Source organism: Melanotaenia boesemani, chromosome 4, assembly GCF_017639745.1.
Source record: "Melanotaenia boesemani isolate fMelBoe1 chromosome 4, fMelBoe1.pri, whole genome shotgun sequence".
Lineage (NCBI taxonomy): Eukaryota > Metazoa > Chordata > Actinopteri > Atheriniformes > Melanotaeniidae > Melanotaenia > Melanotaenia boesemani.
This window is the reverse complement of record NC_055685.1, coordinates 8941879-8968593: the sequence shown is the minus strand read 5'-3', so window position 1 is coordinate 8968593 and position 26715 is coordinate 8941879. Positions and strand designations below refer to the sequence as shown.

At 37.5% G+C, this 26715-nt stretch overlaps 2 protein-coding genes across 2 annotated transcripts; both read right to left on the bottom strand.

The window, feature by feature from the left end:
- Positions 1–1327: 1327 nt before the first annotated feature.
- LOC121638979 (jupiter microtubule associated homolog 1-like) lies at positions 1328–20230 on the bottom strand. Its single transcript, XM_041984106.1, has 5 exons — positions 20012–20230; positions 11613–11755; positions 5339–5433; positions 4881–4908; positions 1328–2769 (listed from the first exon to the last, which is right to left on the bottom strand). Exons 1-5 carry the CDS (start codon positions 20065–20067, stop codon positions 2636–2638), a joined length of 456 nt encoding a protein of 151 aa, XP_041840040.1. The 5' UTR covers positions 20068–20230; the 3' UTR covers positions 1328–2635.
- Positions 20231–21727: 1497 nt separating this feature from the next.
- Positions 21728–26328, bottom strand: LOC121638181 (small ubiquitin-related modifier 2-like). The gene is made up of 4 exons (XM_041982756.1): positions 26223–26328; positions 25293–25424; positions 23967–24038; positions 21728–22045 (listed from the first exon to the last, which is right to left on the bottom strand). Exons 1-4 carry the CDS (start codon positions 26241–26243, stop codon positions 21980–21982), a joined length of 291 nt encoding a protein of 96 aa, XP_041838690.1. The 5' UTR covers positions 26244–26328; the 3' UTR covers positions 21728–21979.
- Positions 26329–26715: the final 387 nt, after the last annotated feature.

Genomic DNA, 26715 nt, shown 5'->3' with positions numbered 1-26715 from the left:
AAAAATGAGATATTTATAACAAAAGTATTGGATGTGTTTTGTGGAGTCAGTTTATGGAATAAAATATTAAACTGAAGAAGCAAAATCAAATATAGTGTTTAAAGAATTATTAAACCTACTATGATTGGAAAATTTAATTAAAGATGCTCCTTTGTTTTTTGTTCTGTTAATGATAAACTAGCAGCCTGATGTTTAAAGTTCTGCTGCTGGTCTATAAAGCTCTGACTGGTTTACATCAGTGACCAGTATGAACCTACCAGACCCCTCAGGTCATCTGGGTCCAGTCTCTTATCAGCTCCCAGAGTCAGAACCAGAGGATGCATTCAGCTTCTCCATGTTTGGAACAAACTCCCAGAAAGACCAGATCAGCTGAAACACTCAGTTTATTTAAATCCAGGTTTAAAACCACCTGTTCTCTGCTGCATTTCCACTTTTAATTTAAAAGTCCAAATCTGCATCTGGTTCTTTTAAGCTGGAATTTCTAAACTTGATCACGTTTTTATCCAATATTCTTTTTATTTTTTTTTTTTATGTTAAATTATGCTTCTTGTATTCTGTAAAGCAATTTGAATCACCCTGTCATTAAATTGTGCTATACAAATAACCTTTCCTTCCCTATAAAAAGCAAATGGAGTGTAAAATGTAAAACACCTGTTAACAATCAGTTGCAGGATGTTTTTGAATAATTTAGTTATATATTAGGTTAATTACTGATTAATGTGAGAGCAGAACATCGCATAAGATTTTTTTTTCTGCTCCCTTTCATTCAAGTGTTTGAAATTTTTAGTGTGAAATAAAACACATTTATATAAATAAAAAGTAGATGGTATATATATATATATATATATATATATATATATATATATATATATATATATATATATATATATATATATATATAAAGGATTGTTTACTTAGGATGATCCTGCATTACATGGCTTTTATAAGTGCTGTAGTTATACTTCGTTAATAAGGAGATTAATCTGTTTTGAGCCAAACCTGCAGTTTTATCTGCATTTTTTCAACATTATTGGTCTTTTAACTTTAAAACAGTCATCACATCTGGTGGTTTTGGATCTTTTACATCCTCTTCATAAACAGTTTAAACAAAACTAATCACTGACATAGGCAGTTAATAGGATGTTGCATAAATCCTGTAAAAAAAAAAAAACTGGAAAAACTGGAACTAAAAAAAAAAAAAAAAAAAAAAAAACTGAGGAAGCAGCAGTTAAGTAAACAATGCTAGCAACGAGTGAAAAATGAAGTGTAAAATTACCCAAACGGTTTAGTTAAATCTTCATGGTTTTTAAAAACACCAGAAACAATCCATGATCAAAACTGACTTTAATGTTATTTTCCACTTGTGCCATTTCTTATATCCAGATTTCTGCAGTGACTTACATCCAGCGACAGGAATTAGAATATGATGCAACTGACATGTCTCGCATTTTGACACACACATTTAAAAAAACTGAAAATAAAAAACACCACAGGGTTACCATCATGTACCTGAAATGTAGATTTTCTTGTATGACGGCTGGTGGAGTCAGCAGTCATGGACAAGTCTGAACAGTACAGAAGCAGGAGGACATTTTGGTCTGAACGTTGTCACATGAAAAAGCACAAAAAGATCGGTGGAGATTTTCAGTAAGCAGGAATATTAAAAGAATTCAGGTGTAAAATGGTAAAAAGAAGGCTGGGCTGTCATAAGGTCACTTGTCAGATTTAAGATGGGTTTACCAGAAACAGACGTCAGGACTGACAACATTCCATGGAGCTGCGAAGGAAGAAAAAAAAAAAAAGTCTTTGCATTTACTGATGGGAAACATTCTGGAAACCCAGCCTTGTTTTATCCCGGAGCCTGACACACGGACGTGTGTGAGCTTTAGAGTAAATTTACCTATAAAAACATGGGGCACTTAAAAGTGGCGGGGAGTCTAATACAGTTATCTAATGTTGGTGACGACAATATAAAAAAGGCTCGCTCCAAATCTGTTTCCTGACACGGGACCAACATCTGAAGACTGCCTTCAGCTTTCAGAGTACTGTCACACAGATGCGTGTGGCTTCTTTGTGGATAATACTAGAATTCTTACAAATATTTCATGTTCATGCAACAACAGTACCACAAATTCAAAATAAAATCCAACAGCTTAAAAAAATTCACAGTTAAGTTTCTTCTCACATTCATACAGGCCAAACGTGCATGCAAGTTGGGAGAAAAATGAACACAAAGTAGAAGCTCGTGTCTCTGATTGTGTCCTATAAACAGCTTGTACAATAAACCCAACAGCTTGAGCTGCTGCAATAAATTTGTGATAAGATGTGTGAGAAATGTGAGCCTTGTACCCTTACTGGCAGGTCTAATTTTATGGTCAAATGCCAACTTCGAACCTTATAAATAGGAATACATAAAGTGCTTCTGTCTAAACAAACAAACAATAAAAACAGTACAAAACATTTGTCGAAAGAGGTATCAAAACAATGCACTTGGGGATATGGATGAGACTTGTGTCTGCTGGACATTGGGCGATTCCTGCGGTACTGAAAAATGAGCTGGGGATTGTTGTTGGGAGGAAAAGAAAAAGATGACTTCAGAGATGGGTGGAGGTAAGGATTAGGAGGTGTCGGGCATTCAACCTAGGATGAGGCTGGACTTGCCCCCTGGGGGATTTCTGCGGCCGGATGGTACACCTGCAGCGGGGTCCTCGGCCTGACGGGGCTCGTCCTGCTGCTCAGGAACAGCTTCCGGCTCAGCAGCATAGTTTTCTGAACACAGACATGGACGGACATGTTACATGTTGACGTGGATAGCAGGATAATTGCTATTAGGATGGGTACAATTAAGATTTTTATCACATCAATACTGACCGTAAACACATGGCAGATAAATACATGAACAGTGTTGTTACACCAGAACTCTAAAGATGTATTCGTCATTTATAATGTGTTTGTGCCAAAATTAAAGAATATAAACCAGTGAATATCTGGTGTTTGATGGTTAAACTGGTGTGTAGTGTCTGCAGTCGGCGACTGAGTGTGGGGCTGTAACATTTCCACTTCGGCTACTGGCTTCAGATGTGCTCACGACACTTTACTTTTTATTTGCTTTTATAAAATGATGTCACCAGTAAATCGCACAACGTTGAGCTCATCATTTCCTGCTGCAGCTTCAGTCACTATCGTGGTAAGATTGGAGACATACAGGGTTTAGCAGAAGTGGAACAAAAATAAAACTTTAACTGATTATTAGTCATTAACAGCAAACCACAAACACGACTCAACTGAAGAGTAGAAGATAGTTTAAAATAAACTAGTTTAATAAGCTATGTGACATTGTTCTGTCAGCTGCTTTGCTGAAGCTCGTGTCTGCATTTGATTAAGTGACTGCAGAGCTTCTATTTACTCTCATGATAACGTTTGCATACTTCAGTCTATACACCTAAAAACAACCAACCAGGCTAGAGATCTGGGTGTATTGATGAAATCAGACCTTAACTTTGAGAAACACACTAAAGTAATTACAAAGTCAGACTACTATCACCTTAAGAATATATCAAGCGTAAAAGATCTGATGTGTCAGCAGGAACTGGAAAAACTAGTCCAGCTTTCATCTTTAGTCGGCTTGATTATTGTAACAGCGTTTCTACAGGTCTTCCTAAAATATATATTAGACACCTGCAGCTTATTCAGAACTCTGCTGCTCGAGTCCAAAAACCAAGAAAGTGGACCACATCAGTCCAGCTCTGAGGTCTGCTCTGAATGGTTTAGGACCAAAATACATCAGTGACCTCTTGACCCAGTATGAACCTACCAGAACCCTCAGGTCATCTAGTTCCAGTTTCTTATCAGTTCCCAGAGTGAGAACCAGACATGGAGAAGCTGCATTCAGCTTCTATGCTCCACATGTCTGGAACAAACTCCCAGAAAGCCTCAGATCAGCTGAAACACTCCAGGTCCAGGTTAAAGACCCACCTGTTCTCTGCTGCATTTCACTAGTTTTATTCAGCATCTGCATCTGGTTCTTTTAAGCTGGAATCTTTAAACTTGATCATGTTTTAATACTCTTTCCCCACACTGGAACTTTATTTCTTGCATTTCATCTGTTTTATTTTAGCCTTTTCTTTCTGATTTTATTTAACTAATTTTATTTCTTTTAATCTTTGTTGTACTTGTATGGCTTTCTGCACTCTGTTGTAATGTTTTTTGTGAAGTACTTTGAATTATCTTGTAAATGAAATGTGCTAGGCATATAAATTTGCCTTTAATTGTAATTGTAAAAAACAAAAAATTACTAAATAAAAAAAAATCTTTGGTAGAAAATAATAATAATACATTTTATTTATAAAGCACTTTTCATACAGCACAAAATGCTTTTAAAAATAAAAACAAGTTTGTGTATATAATAAAAAAAACAAAAAAACAAACAAAACAAAACAATTTAAACACACACTGACCCCACTCGCTCTCCCACACACACACACACAAACACACTTGTCTCTTAAGTGTAAACTGAAAATAAACATCTGGTGTGGCGCTGCTGTGAGGAAACAATAATTTGGGAATGCAGCCACGTGGGAGGCAGCCCACCCATGACTACCGATGCCACCACCACAGGAACTGTGCAGATCAGGGCAGGCCGGGGGTCCCCACCGCAGCCCCAGGGCTACAAGTACAGGATCCCCAGCCACCCAGAAAAGGGTGATCCTCATGGTGACAACCCTGCAGGCAGAGCAGGCACTGCCCCCGGCATTAAGGATCCCCATGAGGAAAACACTGGAGTTACAAATAAACCTAAAAATTGTTTATAGACTTAAAAAAAAAGACAATAAATGTCTGGCACTGAAGAGTGGTTGAAGTGATAAGAAAAACATGCTTACCATTATCTGGTTCACAATGATCTCCATCCTGATAAAAACAGGAAGCAGAAAGGAGGGAGTTAGTGCTCAACTTTCTAACCTTCCTAAAAAACACCACAGCCTGTTTTTCCTCTCAGCTAACAGCTTAGAGGCATATTTGTCTTGAATTAAATCAGGGGATCTTCTCCCTAAAGCACCCAGTCATGCATCTGTAAGGCTGTTACACCTGGTTAGAAGTTTTAATGTATTACCAGTAAACCTCCCTTAGGTTGTCTTTGGCCTGATGGTCCCCAATGTGCACAACTATTAAGACAACATTTCCTTTTTTTGTTATCAATATCCACACTGTTGTATAGAGAAATTAAGACGAAGAAAAAAACAAACATAATTTGTGCTGATGTTGTTTCCCTCTGTGCTTTTGCGGCTTCAGGATTCACTTCATATTTTTCTACAACTCGTGACTTGACGCGTGATCTTACAATGGCTGAACCCTCTCCAGAGTGATTGGTGGTGTTTCCAACTCTCCTCAGGGGGGCTGACGGCTCACCACACAGCACACCTGTGGGCTTCCCACCTGGAAGAGCAAGAAGACATGATGAAGCAGAGAGACCAGACGTATCACATAAATCAAAACATGTACAAGCGGCATGTTAGACAAAGCAAGAGCTCCTAGGAAGACTGTCAGTCTCTACAGGCATCTGCACAAACCATCAAACCCAAAGAGGTTAAACTATTGAAAATGTTACAGAAACAGCTAAATATTTTGAAACTATGTCGTTACCTTTGAGTATTCATAATGTACCTCCTCTTCTAGTGCTAATCCCGTAGGTAGGCTATGTGTTTTCTCACAGTTTATGATAAGGACTGCAGAGAGTCCAACATGCCTTGAACGCTGGTGTGAATGGTGACGTTACTGTGTCAGTGTTGCCAGAATGGAAATGTTAAAGTATTGTACACACTCAAGTTGCATACTGCCATCTCTCAGGACTAGGGCTAGTATCACCATTCATTTCCTGACTCAAGTCCATAAACTTTATTCAGTATCGATTCAATTACAGATATTTATGTAACAAAAGTCAAATTTCTTGAATATTGAAGGCATTCTTAGAGAAGTGTGTATAAAAGACACACAGGCCGTTTACACGACAATCAAAATCAGGTATCTGGGAGTAATCAGATTACTGTAATCTGCTCTGACGTGTCTACATGCACTTCTGAAATATGATATTTGAAAGATCGTTCTCTATTTTTACTAGTCCATTATTGGATTTATTTCAGAGTATGTACATGCGCTGTGATGTCACTTCCTGTTATTTTCAAACCCTTCTGTTTGTCGTACATGGCGGACCCATGGCCTTACCGTTAGCTGCTAATGTGAGAGGTAATAAGCTGCTGCATAGTTTACAGGTGAATGGAGTCCAATGGTGAAAGTCTGTATTTGGCATTATCTTGATGAGAGAAGCTGATGTCGGGTAGACAGGTGCCCCATTACAGCTGTGATAATAATCCACCAAAAACCATTTATCCTCCTCATTTATGAAGATTCCTCTTAGTTTTCCAGCCTTGCATTTAGATATTTTATTGTGGGGTGTCCAAAAACAAAGACATTATGAGTGTTATTTTAAAAATCTGAATTTGGCATTGTGCTGGCGAGAAGCTGATTTTGGATGGAAGCGACCAGGCAACAGACAGCTGTGTTTATATGCTAAGATCTCGCTGAGCATCGGTAGGTCGTGCAATAGTAGGGTCACTGTTGAAAAGTATTAAAAAAACAGAAGAAGAATAAAATCAACAGCAGCTGCACAAGACAGTATTCATATTTAACACTAACAAAAATCAGATGGTCTTTTCCACAGCAGAGCAGAGCTGAAGCACCAACACCACCCATGTCTGAAGTTAACCCCAAAGAGGCAGTAAAACGGACACGTAGACGTGAATTTTAGTCTCTTTAAGCTCAGTCACTGTTTTTATGCCTCCCTTTCCTTTACTATCCATGATATAACACAAAAACCACATTAAAAACACCAACAGCATGCCTTATTACAAGATTTGTGCTTCCTGAGCTCTCGCTGTGTCTGCAGTCTGTAGATGATCATCTAGTTATTCATTGCAACAGATTTTTGGGGAAAAAACTGTAGAACAGATGAACTTTTGTCACAAGTTTCATATTTACAGTTTTCTCATGAGGGTCAGACTGTGCTGAATGCTTCCTGATGGGCTGAAGCAACAACAAGGAGTCTTGTTTCATTCAGAACATTGAAAATGAGAATCAGAATAAACAAACAGAAATACTCTGGGAACTGCAGCCTACTAATGAAATACTCTGACATTAAGACCTACTTCCCACATCCTAGTCTTTTTGCTCTGTGCTTCAGGGGCATTTTGTTGGAGGAAGGTCAGCTAAATCATCATATTAAATGTCTTCTTACACTAGCTCTTTTCACAATCTTGTTTTTCTTCTTCCAGTTCGTTTCACTTTATATAAAGGAAAGCATGTTCAACTAGTGATATCATACAAACAGCAACCCCCAGTAATCAAAAACAGTGGTGTGTTGACAGCACATTCACATGTGGGAGTAAAGTGGGGAATTCCTAATCATACTGCAGTCTAAGGAAGCTGATGCCATAATGAGGAAACAATGCCAAAGACTTTGATACCACTGAGAGACTAAAAAGAGTTGAAAAATACGACTGAAAACTGTAAAAATCAGATCAGATCAGCTGATCCTCACAAACACAAAAGTCATTTGACCCGACCTTCAATAAACCATTTAAAACTAACAGAAGTAATGGCAGGAACTGAGAAATGAGGCTTGAACAGACACAACCATGTAAAGTAGTGTCAGAAACACAGGCTCACTTCCATAAATGAAAGAGAGAAGTAAATAAAAAAGGAAGAAGGGCCTGTGAGATGGAAATATGTGAAATCTTAAAAATACCTCCAAAAAAAGACTGAGTTAATGCTTGTTTTCGACTAAAGACCAAATTATTATGCACCTTTTTAGTTCATTTCTTAAATGACAGTAATTATTAATAATAAAAAATTATATGAGATTATATAAGAATATTAATATTGATTAAAACTACCATAAATAAAAAAACAGCTCCCCCATCACTCAAAATACAGTATTCTAGTTTTAAAAACTGAACAGGTCGTAGAGAATTGAAAATGTCCAGCTGTCATATTTTCTGCAAGTAGGAGATCATTTTTCTAAAAAGAAAATTAAGACAGGATTTTTCCCGATCCAGTTAACACAGAAGCCCTTCTTTCATACCACCTTAACAAGTCCGTGGATGGTTTCTGCCTGGATCTCATTGAGGAGACCAGAATTGTTTCCTAAAGCCTGGTAGACGTAAAGATTTTTTTTTATCTGGTCGAGACCTCACACGTGAAGATAAAAAATTTTTGTTCAGATCATAGTGTGTGTGGTGCCTTTTTAACAGCTGCTCTCTGAATATGAGACTTTCCTTGTTATGCTTTCATCTGAACAAACCTGTTTGCTCTCTGAACCACACACTGATTTTTAACAGTACGATGAACTTGATTATGTCTTCGTGGAATGTCCAATGCTTTCATTCCTTTATCAAGAAACTACGCTAGATCCTCGGTTTTCCCCAGACTGCATGAAATCCTACTTCCGCAATGATGTGGAACCTCCTAAGTAGTTCCTCTTTAATAGAAAACTAATTATCAAACCTTCTGAGATTGTTACCAGCAATATAAGCAGACAGGAGAAACAACACAGGCAAAATCTAACAGAAAAATTAAAACACACATTTCTTTAACTGAAATCTTACATGCGTAATAATGCAGGACACAGGTTAATACTTCAGTGTTACTGCTGTGTTACTCCTACACCCCTTCTCTGGTTCCTGTCTAAAAAGTTGCACAGTTTTAACTCAACAGTGACGCTCTGGAAATACCCAGAATAGAGACATTGATAAAAACGAATGCAGAAGCAATGACTGTTACTTAGAACTTTTAGTTTATCCCCTGTTTTATTTAGTACAACAGTTTTTTTTTTATTATCATTTTGTGGTTGTGCTGACATCCTTCGTTCAATTTTAAAAGTCTGGCTTTGGTCAGGTTTTTTGTGTCATATAAACTTACTGTAGAGTCAAAACAGTTAAAGTAACATTTTAATGTTGCACTAAAGGTGTCAAATGATTTTTTTCCCCCCACTAATGTTATGCAAGCCTACAAATATGTTAGTAATTGATGTAGGCCTTAAAAAGAACCACCACCAGTTACTGGAAACAATTACAAACCCAAGTTTAAAAATACAGTTTAATAATATAGAATATTGTAACCGAGGCTTCAGCTAATTTAATCTAATCTTGATAAGGCCTTTTTTTCTGTCTACTCGTCTTCACAAGTAATATGACTGTATGTATAATCTGATCTCCAGAGAAAGCTGAGACATGTGAGATTAACACAGAAATGATAGAATCAAGATATGTTTCACCGTGTCACAATAAATTCACCTGGAACACTGTAGAAAATGTAAATGTTATCTCCTCCTAAAAGAAACCCACATTATTTTTAATGAAAACCATAAGAGAGCAGCCCAATTCATCCAGGAATGAGTAAACTCATATCTGGTGAGCAAGTGTGCAAAAAGTAGAAGCTCTGGGTGGCCAGTGCCCGGCGGGGTGACTGGCTGCCGGCCTTGGACATTGGGACTTTTTCATTTGGATGCTAATTCTTGGTAAGATTTTGCTGAGTTTGCTGCATGTGCAAAGATCTATTAGACTGCGCATACCTCACACTCTCATGTACAGGGGTTAGGGTTAGTCAAGAAGAGGTTTCTAACCTCCATCAGTTTCACTTAAGATAAATCTTTACAAAACAACACACTGACAAGTCTTCATTATAGAGCCTGAACGCTGTGACTGACAGCAGGAATCCAGTGACATGTGCAGTCAGCTTCCTGTGTGATCAGAGGTGGGTGTGTGTGTCCCCGCAGAAATTCCTGAAACAGCTGTTTCTTATCTACCATCAATCCAGCAGTATATATGTAATGGTTAAAACACCACTCATGGCCAGATTGTTCTTGCTCATCAGTAGGGTCACATTCAGGCATAAACTCATAAAACTCCCTCCAAGTCTCCCAACTTCTATTAATCCAGTTTATCATCATTTAGGAATCCTGCCTGCCAGTTCGTTTCCCAATGCCCTCAAGAGTAAAACTTTATTCTTCCAGGTTCGGTTTTTTGTTGTTGCTGTGTTTTTATTTATTTTTTAACCAAATTCTGTGTTTTCAATCTTCATTGAATATTGTGTGTTCCTATGTGACCTCATTATTTTCCCAAGAGAATGTGTCTGATCATGTGGTGGGAGTATAAAAGTTTAACAGGTCAACAGGAAATTATCCCCAATATCCTATTTATTTATTCATTTGTCTCGGGAGGCCTTTACAGTGGCCTAACAGGAAAGGGGGTCAAAGAAAAGCAGCAAAGTCGCAGAGACCACGACTGGACTCCAGGCTGCATTGAGGAGCTGCAGCATCAGTCTATGGGTCGGGTGCTCAACCAGCCATAAAAAATCCAGTTTTATTTTATTTTTATTTTTATTTAAGTACACAGCAGCCTTCGTGTTCAGCTCAAACACTCGGGGTGAGATTGATGGACTGTTTTCTGGTGACCTTCCTCCTTGTTAGTCAGTAAATTCTCAGACTAATGCTTCACCCGAAACAGACGCAGCTTTATTTTTTCTAACCACATTGCTTGGAATTTTTTAATATATTTGGACAACTTAGAGCTGTCCAAACACATAAACATTCTGCATCATCTGTGTTTACCTGCTGCAGCTCGACTGCAGCATGACGCAGCCAAAACGCTCCATACTGGAGGTCAGCACTAAGGCATTTTTTGGATAGTCTCTGCATCTGAATTTGTCACTGTGCAACAGGGAGGAAAAGTTATAAAGATGCTGGTAGTTGCAGACAAGGTCCAAGTGGCACGTGGCAGCCATGATTCATTTGAAGAGATGTTGCTAACAGCAAGCATATTCCAGCCCTTGAGTGTTTCTGCCAGCCTCTTAGCTAGTGCTGATCTTCTGGGGGAGACTTAAGCCCTCAGTTCAGGGTTATGTCACACAGGCGAGGCCTGCAGTGTTTTTTTTTTTCTTCCTTTGGCCATGAAAACTCTTGCATAGGTGTGGATAACAGATCACACCTACATACATGTGGTGAGCAAATTCCACCATATTTCATGTTTCACCACTGGTTTCATTATCAAACTCACAATTCCCTCCATGTTATCCGCATCATGGAAATCATAAAGCCCTACTTCTAACCTTTCTGGACTTTCTGCTTCCATCCCTGGATCCTCGTCGTATAAACTGTGCTAATATTCTGAAATCCCTGTTTGTAATAAATGCTTTCCAGGTCCTGAGTCTTTTCAGTAAAATGGTTTTGTGTGATGATTACAAACTTGTTATTGTACGAAATGTTGACACTAATAAGTTAATTGTCTAGTTTAATTCCACGCGCATCCTTACAGCTTACAGAGCACAACAGCATTTTAACTAGATAAACTGACTATTTTGTGCACTGGGTGTACAGTACCAGCTTTGCTGTGCTTTGAGTAATATTTAAATTCCTGTAATATCTGTGTATCATTCTACATAGAGAAAAGCAAGGAAACCTCAAATCTGAAAAATTTATAAAATAAATAAATAGAAAACAGCTGGGATAATAAATGAGTTTCAGGACTACGATAAACTGATTAATAAGTTTGAGAATGTCGTACCAGGTGGGTTGTTCCTTCGATTAGCGTAGGGGTCGTCTGGTTCAGCAAACACACTGGAGGCCATCTTGTTTTTCCGGACAGGAGGCTTCTCTTCATCTGCACCAAGTGAAATGTTGGAGCCGCCACCAGGAGGGCGCAGAACCCTTGATAGAGGGAAATAACAGTTACTAAAAGCTGGATAATGCTGGTTGGCTCAGGACTCTGATTGGGATATATTTTAAAATTGGTGGGTTTTAGTGCAGCAAAGGGCCACAAGCCAAAACTAGAACCTGGGCTTACTGCAACAAAGGCTTTCAGCCTCTGTTTATGCTGCACCTGCTCAACCAGAATGCAATCTCCAACATGTTAAATAAGCCAACTGGATGTACTTGAATGTGCTGTTACAAGGCCTGTCTGATACACTGCTGTGGTCCTCAGAGTTACCTTTGCACCCCCTGGCTGTTAACTTTAGTTACTTCCCCCCTAAATGAAAGACTTTTTGCTGTAAAAAGTTAAACTTAGATTAATAACATGGCTTCCATTTTTACTCTTACATTGCATTATTTTTATCTGATCAAATAAACAGGAATAAAATAATAAATATAACCTATCACTTTATTACAACAAAGTTCAATAGTCCTGCGAACTGTCGTCTCTGGAATTACATCCACATGGTATAATATAATCCTGAATTGTAGGGATGACATAAACATAAAATTTGGATTGAAACTGTCATACAGATAATTACAATAAACAATTGGACTTTTCTGTTAATTTAACGCCACTATAATGTTAACTGTAGTTTAATAGTATACAAACAACTTATTAAGAGGAGTCATGTTCTGGCATTAAACATCCGAAACAATAAATAAAAGTGACCTTTCTTATCAGGTCTGCACTAATTACACGACAGTACACGTCAGTGGCAATAAAGTAGAGTCTGCACATAATTTAAACTCTGTATCAGCCAACACATGACCAACAGGATACATCCAACCTCCATCATGTGACAAAAATAACACGCTACTTTGGATGCCAAGCGACAAGGCGGTTTTGAATGAATGGATATTTACATTAACCAGCAAAGGGCTGCTGTTAATTTAATATCTCATTGGCACATTTTTATATTGATGATTAACGACAGTAATTTTCCACTTCATTTAGAAAAAAAAAAGACTCCTCCCTCAACGTTTGTCATCACATCTTTGTAAGATGCTGGGTAAGTGTAGGCACATTTAAAGTACCCACAGTTTTTTAAGTTTTGCAAACAAAGGTTTGTACATTAAAAAGCGTACACACCCCACTTAAAACTGTGGGTTTCTTCTAAAAAATGAAACCACAATAAATCATGTTGAAACTCTTTCCACCTTTAATGTGGCATAAAATCTTTACAATGCTTTTGGAAAGCAGCGTTATCTGTTAGAACAAAGGTCGGCTTTTCACAGCTCCGGAGCCGCATGCGGCTCTTTCATCCCTCTGATGCAGCTCCCTGGCTTTTGAAAATAATAAAATGTGTATTCAAATAAAATGCAAAGAAACTTTCCTGAGCAACAAAGGACTCACACTTCTGGAGTTGGAACAGCCAGAGTGGCAGGAAAAGCTACACTTCATGTTAGACATGACAGCGCACCTGAACATGCTGAACACAGCTCTTCAGGGGAAAGGACGCACAGTCCTGCACATCTTGGAGGAGGTTTTGGCATTTGAGTGCAAGCTGACTGTGCTTGCCAGAAATTTACAGAAAGGTACACTGTCTCACTTCCCCAGTTTGAGAGAGGTCAAAGACGCTCACATGATAAATTCAGAGTATTTACATTCTGCAATCACTACAAACATCGTTTGGGAAACGATTCTGTTCAGAGAGGGGAAAAAACTACCTTATCCTTCCCTGTCACTCCCCTAAGCCTCAATCCATCCTAAATACAACTGCATTGGCAGGTGTGAGTCAACCTGATCTTGAGATGGAACTGGCCGACATAGCAGAGAAAGACATATGGATGTCTGAGTTTAAACGCTTGACCGCAGACCTTGAAGATGTTGCCCGTCAGAAAGCCGTTCTCGCTCTGAATCACAAATGGTGAAAACCTTCCCAAACCAGACAAACCTGTGTTCAAAACTTGAAATACTTTCTCCGATGTTCATAAATAGCTACAAGAAGGACTCAAATAGATATTTTGGGTATTTTCCTTTACAGAAATGTAATGCCGTTTTCTCTGGAGTTGTTTATTGATTTAATAAATACAACAAATTTTGTTTATATATAAATAAAGGCAAAGGAAAAAACATTATATGCCGTGTTATTTCATTTTAAATGTCAAAAGGGATTTGTGGCTCCCAGTGTTTTCTTTACTGTGGGAAACGGGTCTAAATGCCTCTTTGAGTGGTAATAAATAAATAAAAATATGAAACAGACAATAAGCTAATTGCATATGTGTACACACTCTTAGGCTGAGAATATACTTGCTTGTATGCATACACAGGATTATCATGGCTGCTTCCTGTATTTTGTATTTGTTTGAAATATCACTTGTGCATATCCTCAGAAATTAACGCTACATGTGCAAGCAGCAATATGCAAGTAACTAGCAGGGGCAATGTATGGACCAATTTAATTTAACTGGATAGAAGATCACAGGGTCAACAGTGGCAAAAATTACATAAAGTTGTGAAGACAAGACACAGTATGCTTGATTTTGAGGCCTTACATTCCATCTACAAAACCACTACTGCTGTTATTTCTGCAGTGATCTCAAAATTAACCACACACTAATTAGCTCTATTGTTGCCATGTTTAATAGTTTGTTTACACCCTACAAATACAGCAACTTATAGTGTGAGGTCTCTAACACACCCCCTAGTAGAATTCACCAGTTTCACCGCTGGTCCTGTTGCCTATGCAAACGTAAGGTTAAAAAGAAAGCATGTCCTCAGCCGTAAACCGGTACTTTGCTGAAGCAGCTTTTCATTTAGGAACAGCAAAGTGCCCATTCTGAATTTCAAGATGCTTGAAAAAATGCATTAAATTGACTATTTTACTAATTCAAACCTTTTTGGTGTGACTACCTTCTAAATTGAAAAGACTGTAAAATGTCAGAGAATGGACACTAATTAGCCATTATGAAACAAACACCTCAGCACGATGAATGTGCCGCTTATGAGATTGGGTAAAGATCATGAAAATGTTGATGTGCCAAATAAATGTAAATTTCTGAATACATTTTAGGTTGGCAAGAAAAAAAGGACACAGGAAAAATCAAGCCAAAATCACCTTACTAAACTGGCTGCATCTCAAAAAGTATCCATCTGAGCAAACAAAATTTTACAGTGTGTTTATTGGATCAATAAGGAACAAAAAGTTAAAAAAATTCAGAATTTTGTATTAAACTCAAATGCGTGAGATGTCCTCAAAATGTGTTGAAACAACCTGGAATGACCCATCTGCAAGACAATTCATGCAGTATTCTGCTGCTAAATTTCAGATGATGTAATTATGAAAGCCCTGGTCAAACACAAAAGTGGAAATTGTAGCAGAAATATGACATTTCTGTACGTTTTAACCATCTCTCTTTATACTGATGAAGGCAAATGTTTCTAAAGATGAACCAAAATGACGACAATGAGGTCAAATAATCACAGTCAGGTTGGGTGGAATACCTGTAACTGTGAAAGACGTATGGGGCTTTTGTATTTGGCCACAGCACTTTTCTAACTGTGTAACTGAAAACAATTACAGTCCTGTGTACACAGTTTATCAATACTAAAGGTTTCTGTTCCTATAAATTATAAATATATACATTTTTATAATCACATTGTTAGTAACAGGTATGAATCACCTTCCTAAAATAAAGGCCTAAGTAATTTTGTTATAAAAAATATTTGTTTGCCTTGATCATCTTTTTGGGACGCTGGCCACCTTTAATAATGTCTCTTACATCCTCACTTGATGTGTTTAACATAAGTGACCACAATGCAGTTTTTTTCAGAATGATCACACATTTGTGTGTGTTTTTTTTTTTAGGGGACGCACTTGACAATTCTGACACCGATTTTAAGATGGCACCACGAGGGTGGCAGCTAGTTACAGCTGCGTTGTGTCTTCTTTAATCTTTCAGTTGTTTTATTCTGCTCCTTAAATGAATTTTCTTTTTCTCACTTACACTCGCTAACATGGACATCTTCAGCTTTAATCACATTTCTCTGGTTCTTCTCATCCTTTTTGCACTTTTTGTGGCTGAGGGCTGTGCTGACCTGAGGGGGTTGTGTACGGGTACACACACGAGCAGCTGCACGCAGACATCCCGAATAAAAGGCGGTGCAGTCCCGGACATGTAAGTGTGAAGGTACGTCTCTGCACACCACATCGAACTGTTAGCTATGAGTATGCGCCCCTACTATCTTCCCGGAGAGTTTTCATGCGCACTGATGAATGGTGTTTATATTTCACCGTTAGCTGATCAGGCAGCTTTGTGTGATGCAATCAACATGTGCGAAGTTACAGACTGAACACCAGGATGCTTTTCTGTGCTAGTGATTTTAATCATGTCACACTGGACTCCATTCTACCAACTTTCCATCAGTATGTTGATTGCTCCACACGGGACAGTAAAACTCTGGACCTACTTTATAGGTCAAGATGATGAAGTTGATGGAGTGAAGGAACAGGTGGGACCCAAACCCCTGCACATAACCCCAAGCAATCCAGAGAAATGGAGTCTCTTCTTTGGGATGCTACAGACCAAGAGAGGAGGAAAGAGCACAAAAAAGTCAAGCAGAAGATGAGATCAAAAGGTACAAGACAAGGAGACCTGAAGGACGGCAGGACAATCCTCTGGTCTGGTGAAGGGAGAATGAAAAGGAGCATTCTCTTTTGGCTCACAATCTCAGTGTCCCCGGGACCAGTGTCACATCTTAAGAGGGTTTTTTCAACCACAGGTAATATCATCACTGCAACAAGATGCTGCCTTACCCCTGGGCATGTCAATGAGCTACTATTCCTGCAGAAGAATCTTTCCTTTCCCAAGTGAAGGTAGTTGACAGGAGGACAGTTTACACATCCCGTTTTTAATCAAGTTTAATTTCCAGTCTATTTTTGCACTTTAAAAGGCAACACATTTCTATTTTCTATTTATTTTCTATTCACAGTTTAAGTTTAATGTGTCCATTTTACATGCTCTCACTTTAATGCTAGTTGAAGGTCTTATATTTTAGATTTTACACAAGACTATGAGATACTTGTGTTTGCAAAGGTAATGCACCTTTAAGTCTTATTTGTATACAGTAAAATGACCATTAGGTTACTTTGAAGCTAGTAGCCAGCATTCTGTTTACATTTACACTGGCTGAGACTGGCTTTGTTTTTCATGTTGTTAAATAAAATTGCATTTGTATTCAACAGCAACAGCTTTTGGATGAATTCTAAATATCATATTTTTAATAATGCATAAGGTTAGCATCCCAATAGCAGTCCATTGCTGCAGGTATAGAAAGATCTGGCGTCCTCTGTTGGCTGCCCTGGATCTGTTCAGTAATTCTGCTCCACAGCATGTTTGTGAAAGCAACTGTGTCAACATTCTAGGAGGAGGATGGGTCCTTACAGCCATCTTTAACTACTAATACTTCATTAAATTGCAGTTGAATGTCAATATAATACTAGTATTAATATGTTGCATAACTACAAAGTCATGTGATTCAGGTAATAGCTTAAAAAACTGTAATAACACTGACCCAAATCGGTTTAGAACAGAGTGGATCGAATTGTGATAATCGATCGCAAATCTCAGCTTGAGACTGCCAAGCCAAGGGATCACACTGCAATTCATCATTGTTCTACCAACTGAAACTTCAAGATGAAATGAGTCTCAAAGTGTGCAGTTGTGGATGTCTTTTCCTATTAGTATTTTATCTTTTTTATGGACCTAAAAGAGGCAAACATGCAAAGCTGGATGCAAAGACATGCAAAGCTGGAAACTGATGCCAAAGATTTCCTGAAGGACTGGTCGAGAGCCCTGCCCACTGTTGATTCAAATAACTGCAGAAGCACAGAGGCCAACAAAAACAAGAAATTCCTGCACCCAAGCACAACCTTCTCCCAGCTACATTGGAAATATCAACAGGCAGCTGCCACCTTTGGAGTAAGGGCTGTTGGAATACGCAATTCCTCAAAAGTGTTCCATGAAGGACACTAGCTAGTATTCATTCCGCGAAAAGATCAGTGCGATGTTTGTGTTTCATTTAAGCATGGGAATATCAACAAGGCAAAGTACGGTAAACATGTTTGCCAGAAAAATAGAGCGAGGCAAGAAAAATTCAGTGAAAAGGATTCTGTGACTAATTATAAGTCCATTTGGACGATTGACATGCAAGCTGTGCTGTTGTGTCCAAAACCCTAAGCCAGCAGCCACAAAACAAAACTGCAGGTCCACAACTTTGCCTTCTCTAATTTGGGATCAAGGTTACTGACACATCTGAGACAAATGTCAGGGCCACATGAGTGGTGAAGCATTAGAACACCTTCAACACTGCCACTTTGAAGGTGTGATCAAACACCATCCAGAAGTCAAAAAAGATCAGTGTGGAGCGATGGTTGTCGTCAGAACCATAATGCATGTGTGGAAAATACATTCTCTGAGCTTGCAAGAAAATATGGAGTACTAAAAACACAGAAATACCTTGTCGCAGGGCACACACAAGGAGTGTGACTGCATGCATAACACTGTTGAACGCAAAATGGTCTTCAACCCAAGAGACGTCATCTTGCGCCATACTGCAAGAATCAGGCCATCACGTTACCATGTGAGGCTCAGTCAGTATCAGTTCCTGAAAATAAATGGATCCTACTTCACTAGCATTAGACCAGACAAAAAATCTGGGGATCCAACTAGGGCTGGGCAAAATCAACCAAATTTCATATCTCGATGTTTTTTTATCTGAATCACAATAAATCATATATAATTTTATTTTATGTCAAGTAACCATAGACTGTTCTAATTTAGAGCCTTGAATGCTAAATGCACTTTTATCAAGGATCAGCAGCACATGTGCATTCAAACAATTGACTTAAATTAAAGTTGCTGTATATTAAATTAAATGCTCTTAAAACAAAATGAATGAAAAATACTTTTCAATGACCATAACAAAATACAGTTAGGAAAAATGCAAAAAGACAGCTTGTTTTTAGTTAAAACTATCTCAATATAAACAATACTTCCGCATTCTATATCTTGTGTGGAAAAAGTCTCAATATATTTGAAAATCCTGATATATTGCCCAGCCCTAGATCCAACTGTCCACAACTTGCGAGCTCTTCAGTTTAGTCCATTTTAAACCGTCCTTCTCAGGGGACTCTATAGGAAGCACAACCATAGAGGATACAGATGCTAAATGAGCCAATAGCGTGGATGTAAAGTGCCCTGAGATGTCATTATTGTGAAATTGTGCTATACAAATAAAGCTGAATTGAATAAAAATTTTTCCATGTGCTCTGCTAATCCAGGAAAGAAAGTTCCAGGACCTCCAGTCAATGAAACACATCATTAACAGCCATCAGCCGAGAACTGAAGTGATGAGACACACACACCATCTCAGCATGATGTTTGTTTAATTTATTAATCCTGTTGAAGATTTAAAATGCCTTAAGTCTAAAAGGCATGTTTTAAAAGAAAGGAATAATATAAGTTGTAATATCAATACCAAGTCAACCTTTTTGAAAAAAATTGCTTTTATACATATATATATATATATATATATATATATATACACACATACATACATACATACATACATATATACACACGTGTGTGTGTTTTTTTATATAAAGACACAGTTCAGCTAAATGCCAGGTGTGGCCAGCTTTAAAATGCCCTGCTTTATATCAAACATGTGGCAGACGTAAAGTGCCTCATTTAATCATCTTCACAACTGATATGAAGTCTGCTGAGGCCCCACCCGACTGGAGTGGCCGATCTGCTGTCTTGCGATTTTCCAACGACGAACGCTAAAATATATATATATATTTAGTAAAAAAGAAAAAAGAAATAATAAAAAGAAATAAAGCAAGACAATTACAGCACTAACTTGGGGAAATGCAAAGGGCTTGCAGTTTTATCAGATCCGAGATGCCTTGTTTAGTAATAGCTAGCTATACAGCATCCTCACAAAAGGGAGGGTACATGCATGCTATCTAGCTAGATAGCAAGCTAACGTTAATAATGGATATGTCCCATTATAACGCACAAAACAGCATGGTGCGGTACCAACATTGATCGTTCTACCGCAATGGAAAGTTTGGTTATAAACCAAAACTGTCATTTAAAAATAAAAGCAATGCTTTAAAAATGTCTAAATTTATCAGGGTTAGCACCAGAGGATGCTGAACTTGTTAATTAAACGGTGGCTAACGGATTCAGGGGTGAACAACGTACCTCGAACTGCTTTTAGCACCAGGCTCCATCCCTTGAAATGTCGTGGTAGTCGTCATTGTTGCACAAAATGTCTTACAGTTTTAGTAAACCTTACAGAATACAAGAGAACTACACTAATATTAAGACTACTTCACCACCTCATCATTGTCTATGCTAGCTAGAGCTTATAAATTGTCTGCATCCACCTGCCTTCCGAGTAAGAAAACTTGCAAGAAGACGGGATCGCACTTCCGCTTACATTTCAAAATAAGAGCTACAACTTCAAAAAGGTTTTCCAATAATTTAAGGTCATACATTATTAAATAAAAAACTATGCAAATAATGATGTCAGATAGAACTAATGGTTGATAATGCACAATTTAAAGTAGAGGTTCGGTTTGTATTATGCCTACTGAAACAAAAGCGACGTTCTTAGACTTTTAATAGCTTGTTTTTCCGGTCCTGAACGTTTCTGAGGTACACGTGAATGGTGAAAGATGTAACCTTGTTTGTAACATAATGCCGTCATTACCATCCATAGACCACTCTACTAAACTGCAAAACTTACACTAGGGGGGAAAAACATGTCAACTAAAAAATTAAATTCTACAACCTGTTACTTTCAAAAACAGGAAAAATGTCTAACTGCAGAGTTTGGAAAAAAAAAAAAAAAGTAATAGATGTTGATGTTTTGAAGAACGAGGATGTCACTTTTATGTAGGGACTAATAGTGCACCTGTCTCAGCTTTTATACGTGTTAAAATATATCTTCATACCACTGTGTTAATACAAAACATGCCAATTGTTTTAACTTTAGAGATTTAGACAACAAAACCGCATGCAAAGAAAAAAATAAATAAATTAGCTCAGATGTATTTATTCCATGTAACATAACAGATGCCCATCACGGGTCATAATGTTGTTGCTACTAGTGTTTATTTTGCTAGTGTAGGGAGGGTTAATTAATTCATTTTTCACTTTAAATATTTTTTAAATAATCATTTTTGTCTTATATATATTTTTATCATTTTACAATTAAGATATTAATGCCCACTGTACAAGTTCAAATTTCCTTAAAGGAACTAAAAGTAGATATTAAAAAAAAAAAAAATATATATAAAAAAAATACATTTTTAAAAAGTACTTTAAACTAATAAAGAAAAAAGTGTTGGTATCACCTTTCCCTATAGGTAAGCTGTGTTTGAAATCTGAACATAATGGAAACATTCAGATGGACATAAACAGGTGAGTCTTCACCTGAATAAAAGTCTTCTACGTTTAGTATGTATGTAGCCAATTATCTCCCAATGTTTCGAACACTAAACAAAGAAAAACTAAATTAAACTGAATCATATCAATTCAGAAATAAAATACTTTTTCAGGTCAAAATTTAATTCAGAAAAAAATATTAAAATAAAAATTTAATATTCTTTTAAGTGAGAAAACCCAGATTAATTTTTGTTTTTGGTAAAGTATTAAAAAGGTTCCTTTTTCCTCCTCCAAGTGAATGCGGCACACTTCTGTATGTATTGAAGCACAACAAGTGTCTTTGTTTTTTTTTTTAAAAAACTCAATTTATTTCAATAATACATTTTCATAACAACGTGTCAGTGAAATTAAAACGCAGGTTTACTTACTGACAAAATTCTATCTGAATTAAAACTGCAGTGACATAAGCATAAAAATAAGGACCATTGAATTTTCACCAACGTTTTGAAGGGGTGGGGTGGGGGATTCAAGCTTTGATATCTTCAGCACATTAAGGTCACTGCAGCTTGCAATTTGTCTACACTGCACAAATCAGACATGTTAACACAAACAAATGTCAGTGATAAACGTCTACATGAACTGTCCTGCTGCCTTTCAGCATTTTGTACAAGTATTCCAATGGATGGTTTCAGCACTGGTCATGAGCATTTGAAGACTGGGTTTAACAAAAATTTCTCAGGGGACAAAAACAGGAGGTAGGGATGTTCAAGGAAACAGTCTCTAAAGAGGAGAGCCTCCAGTCTGCTGTTGGAATACATCAATTGTATCTTCATCTTCCATTTCTAGCTGTAAAACAAAGTAAAAATGTCAGCTGTAAGAAGGTTAGCTGAGACAAAAGGCACAAGCATTGTACAAGTCCAGAATTTAATCAGGCGGGGAGCTTAAATTTACCTTACTGAGTCATTCAACCAAACTCGTTCCCTGCTTCAGGTGCCAAGTATACACAGAGTAAATCTGTACATCAATAAATATTTTTTTCCTATGTAAAATCAATTTAATCTAGATCAGAGATTTCCAACTCCTCTCCTGTAGGTTTTTAGAAGTTTCCTTACTTCAACACACCTGATAAATTAATGGGTTATTGTGCAGAACTTAAACTTCCCATTTGATTTGAATGGGTGTGCTGGAGCAGGGAAACATCAAAAACCTGCAGGACAGTGGCCCTGGAGGATTGGAGTTTGAGATCCCTGATTTAGATCAGGGATCCAGATTTAGAGTGTTTAGCGAATTACAGTCACTGATTTGGTGCTTAGCAATGTCGCTGGACAGCAGCAAAATCTCTTAGTTTGAGGCAAAAACTGAATTTAATGACTGGAAACATTGAAAATGGAATATTTTACTGTTTCTTGAAAAATATTAACTCATTGAAATTGATGGCAGCAACACATTACAAAAAGGTCACTAATATGACTGGATATCAAAAGAGCACCTGAGGAGAGAGAGTCTCTTAGAGATAGAGAGACAAAAGCTCAAGAACCTGCAGAAAACCAAATATATAAATTGGAGAAAACTTTCAGATATTCAGAGAACCTGAAGAGAGAGACCTGTGTGCAAGGGGCATGGCCAGAAATCAATACTGGATGTCTGAAGCTGGAGCAGTTAAATGCAATAAAAAATACAATACTACGGGAAAAAACAGAATAATTTATCTGTAGTGTACCACGACTCTGTCCTAATATGAATCACTCATTGTGTATCTTGCATAAATTAGGTTACTAGAGAATATTAAAGTTCCCAAATTAGGTTAACAACATCTAACTTGTAGACAAATAATAGCCTTTTTTATTATTCTTTTAATCTTAATTTATTTTCTATCTTGGTTATATGCAGTGTGAGCATATTCCAAAATGTCAGCTCTATACATTACAGTCCTTCTAAGTGCATCAGTTCTTGGCAATGGTAGAGTAAAATGACTACTCAAGCCATGATTTGTTGCATAGTCATGTCTAGCATTAGATGGTTCTACCAGTAACAGCTCGTTACTTGGTTTTTGAACATGATAAATATTAACTGTCCCCAGGCTGCAGGCCTGTGGTTGCAGCTGTGTTCCTGTCATTTAACTATTTTGAAAAATAATCGCTTTTGAACATTTATGAATCTTAATTGAATCGGCACGTCATATCATGATGAATTGATCTCCCCTACTGTTAATGAGTCATTCATTGCAGCCAGCTGTGTTTAAGTGTTCAAACATCTAAAACATGCAGGGCAGTGTTAGAGGCAGAAGTGAGAAATACGGCATCAGGGCCTATGAAACTGGAACTTGCACATCTGTAGAGGCAACATCAGTGCTGAAAAGTATATAGCGGTTTTAGAACATATACTTCCATCCAGACAGTGTCTCTCAGTGAAGGCTGTTCATATTTTATTGGGTTTTAATACAACAGCATCACTTCACAGTACAAACAATGCCCTGCAGGGTTGTTAAGCTATAATAATAACTGCATATAGACAAGAATGAGAAATTTCTCTCCTCGAGGTACAGTAACTGAACCCCTCAGTTCCAAGATGTTAATTGGCTATTATCTTTAACAAGACTATAGTCAAAAACCTGGCCTTTCCCACTAGTTTGAAATGTGTTGGTGCTATCAAGATGAGTTTGACATAATTCAAACGGTGAGGTTCACTTTTACTTTTCAGTCAACCACAGACGATGATTATCCAGTTACTTTGAACATGTAGACTTAACGTTTATGTGTAGCCTTACCTGCGAAGGTGTGTCTGTTTCGTTGATGGGCTGGCCATCAAATCGAAATCGTATTTGTCTCATTGACAGCCCCTGGAGAGGACAAACAAAGGAAGACTATGTTTAACATACTTTAAAACAGGTTCAGATGGGACAAACCTGTGACTGAGAATTTTATAAATTTACTTCGATTTTGAAGTGAACATGGAGATGGCAAATTCATATGGAATACACAAATAACATAAGTTCTGTATGATCTCATTTGGGATCACATAATTTCCTTTCTGCTAAATACAAATCTGTGTCATGAGGGCCAAATGCTAGCATTTTCTTTAGGGAAAAAAAAATCAACAATTCATGTGTCACTACGGTGGCCAGGAAGTGCAATACAATATTAAATCGAGTGAAACACTTTAAATTTTTGTGATAAACATTTACATCCACTGCAACACTTTTATATCGTCATAATACATTTACATCATAGAAAACGTGTTTACGTTTACAAAAGTACAAATTCCAAATCACTTTTACAAGGACTAAACTTTACATTTGAGGGGAAAAAAAACTGTACAGAACGTGAAACACTTTTACAATCTATGATGCAAATTTACATGTCGTTGCTGTCGGGCAAAAACCTATGTAGAAAATTGGTAATTTCCTTTTTCCTTCATGAATCAGTACTATTGGTCACCCTTTATGTCTGTCTGTAGTTTTACAAATATTTAACCAAAGATATATGATGTAAAACACAACACCAAGTTTGATGACATTATGTCCATTATTACAAAAACCATACAGTTTTATTTATTTTTTGAAAAATAACAGTTTTGGACATAAGAGGTTTGTGCCCAACAGCAGCGATGTGCAACTGCAAAACATTTTTATAAGGTTCTAAATGCATTGCTGAAACACTTTTACCAAAAGCAAAGCAACTTTACACTAATGTGAAACACTTTTATGAGTTAACCTAAATGCTTTTACAAGATCCGGAAACACAATTACAAAGATATGACCCGGTGTTTTTAACACGTATAAAAGCTGAGACTGGCACATATCGAAGTATTGACCCAAGATTTGCAGTGCGGTGTTATACCAAAATCTGTGACCCATCAGAATCTTAGACCGCAGGGGGGCAATAGCGTACATTTCTCTGTATGTACGTCTTAGAAGACCAGTAAAGTCGTGAAAACATATGTATTGAATCCCGAGTTCATTATAATGGAGGTACAATTAAGTCATATATTCTGATAGCAACCAGAAATTTCTGGGATGCACTGACAATCCAGACTGACAATCACTATGTAATATTGTTTTGCACTTCTCAGCCACCGTATGTCACAGTCTCACCTGTCGTTCACAGTAAGCTTTCATCAGTTTACTGAGAGGAGTATGTCTTTTAATCTTGAACTGCACAACCGAGCCATCCTGCCCTGCAACCTTTAAGTTAATGTGCTCATTGTTCTCAGTCTTCACTCCTTCCTGAAAAGACAAAACGTCAGTAGAAGTTCAAGCCCCTTTCAAAATGTTCCACTGAGTTCATCCACTCTAAAACTTCACATACTTATATTGTATGACTAGCATTGCATGTGTTAACCACTACATATCATACTGCCAGTAAATAGTGGCACTATGTATAGTTACTGTGAGCTAAAGCAATGGATTTTTCAACTGCAAAGGTTAGCTTTAGCACAAGCAAGTAAATTACCGGTGGCCTGCTACTAGCAAGGATGCCCAAAGGCCTAGTCCTTTACGACGTTACAACTAGCTATCTGGACACACTCCTTTGTCCAAAGGCAGTTGCCTAGAAATTAAAAGTTCTATTATGTCACATTGGACTTGTGTGCAATTATCAATTTTGTACCAAACGTTTCAGTTTGACACGCTCCACTTGCACATAGAGATCACAATCGATTAAGTTACTGTACGATCCTTCGGCTCTTGTTTCAGTCTCCTGGACATGCATCAATTAAGTCACTTCAATTTACATGTGGATATTATAAATAAGCACAACATTTGTAAACTGGGAATTAACTGTATCAAACCAAACCACAAAACATTTATTTTATTCCACCTTTAGCCACGTTAGCTTATTATGCTAATTGCACTCTCTTGCTAGGTAGCTATTAGCAGTAGCTGGGGGTGCGAATAGAAGCTTTCTCTTAACTCATAAGAACACTAACAAGAGTGGTTCCAGTGCCTACTTTCCATAGTTAATTGTATCAATTTAACATTATTTCCATTTTTAAAAGAACCCCCCATAAAAGGCCCAAGCCTCACCTTGGGTTTCTCGTCTGCCATTGCTGCTGCGGCTGATGCTAGTCTGTCTGCGCCTATTCTTCTGCGCCTGCGCTTACTGGCGCGCCACTTTGTGACGGATGCGCTGATACAGCGAGATTTTTTCCCCCAACTTTATTGTACCATATACAAAACAGCTAAACATAGCGGATTTATTTAGTGCATATAACAGCAGCAGATTCAGAGGAAACAGGGAAGAATACAACTAAAATATGCCAATACAATGAAAGTATGAAGGAATGAATGAATGAATGAATGAATGAATGAATGAATGAATGAATGAATAACGATAAATGAATAAAAAATAAAACAACTAACATAAAATAAGCAGATCTTAATAAATGAGTAGTTTGAGGAAGTAATATTTAGTACAAGGGGAGTACATCACTGGTTCACTTTTCTAATTCATTGGAAGAATTACTCAACATCAATTAATCTCTGTGCTGTGGATCCATTAAGAAATGTTAAGTACACA

What these genes read in the sequence shown, in the direction of transcription:
- LOC121638979 (XM_041984106.1), bottom strand. Translation starts at nt 20,067, where the DNA reads ATGACGACTACCACGACATTTCAAGGGATGGAGCCTGGTGCTAAAAGC. An exon ending in GGTGCTAAAAGCAGTTCGAG is followed by an intron (nt 11,756 to 20,011) that starts GTACGTTGTTCA and finishes CCCTCTATCAAG; the next exon opens with GGTTCTGCGCCCTCCTGGTG. An exon ending in CTGGAGAGGGTTCAGCCATT is followed by an intron (nt 4,909 to 5,338) that starts GTAAGATCACGC and finishes TGTTTTTATCAG; the next exon opens with GATGGAGATCATTGTGAACC.
- LOC121638181 (XM_041982756.1), bottom strand. Translation starts at nt 26,243, where the DNA reads ATGGCAGACGAGAAACCCAAG. An exon ending in TGGCAGACGAGAAACCCAAG is followed by an intron (nt 25,425 to 26,222) that starts GTGAGGCTTGGG and finishes TTGTCTTTTCAG; the next exon opens with GAAGGAGTGAAGACTGAGAA. An exon ending in AAGCTTACTGTGAACGACAG is followed by an intron (nt 24,039 to 25,292) that starts GTGAGACTGTGA and finishes TGTCCTCTCCAG; the next exon opens with GGGCTGTCAATGAGACAAAT.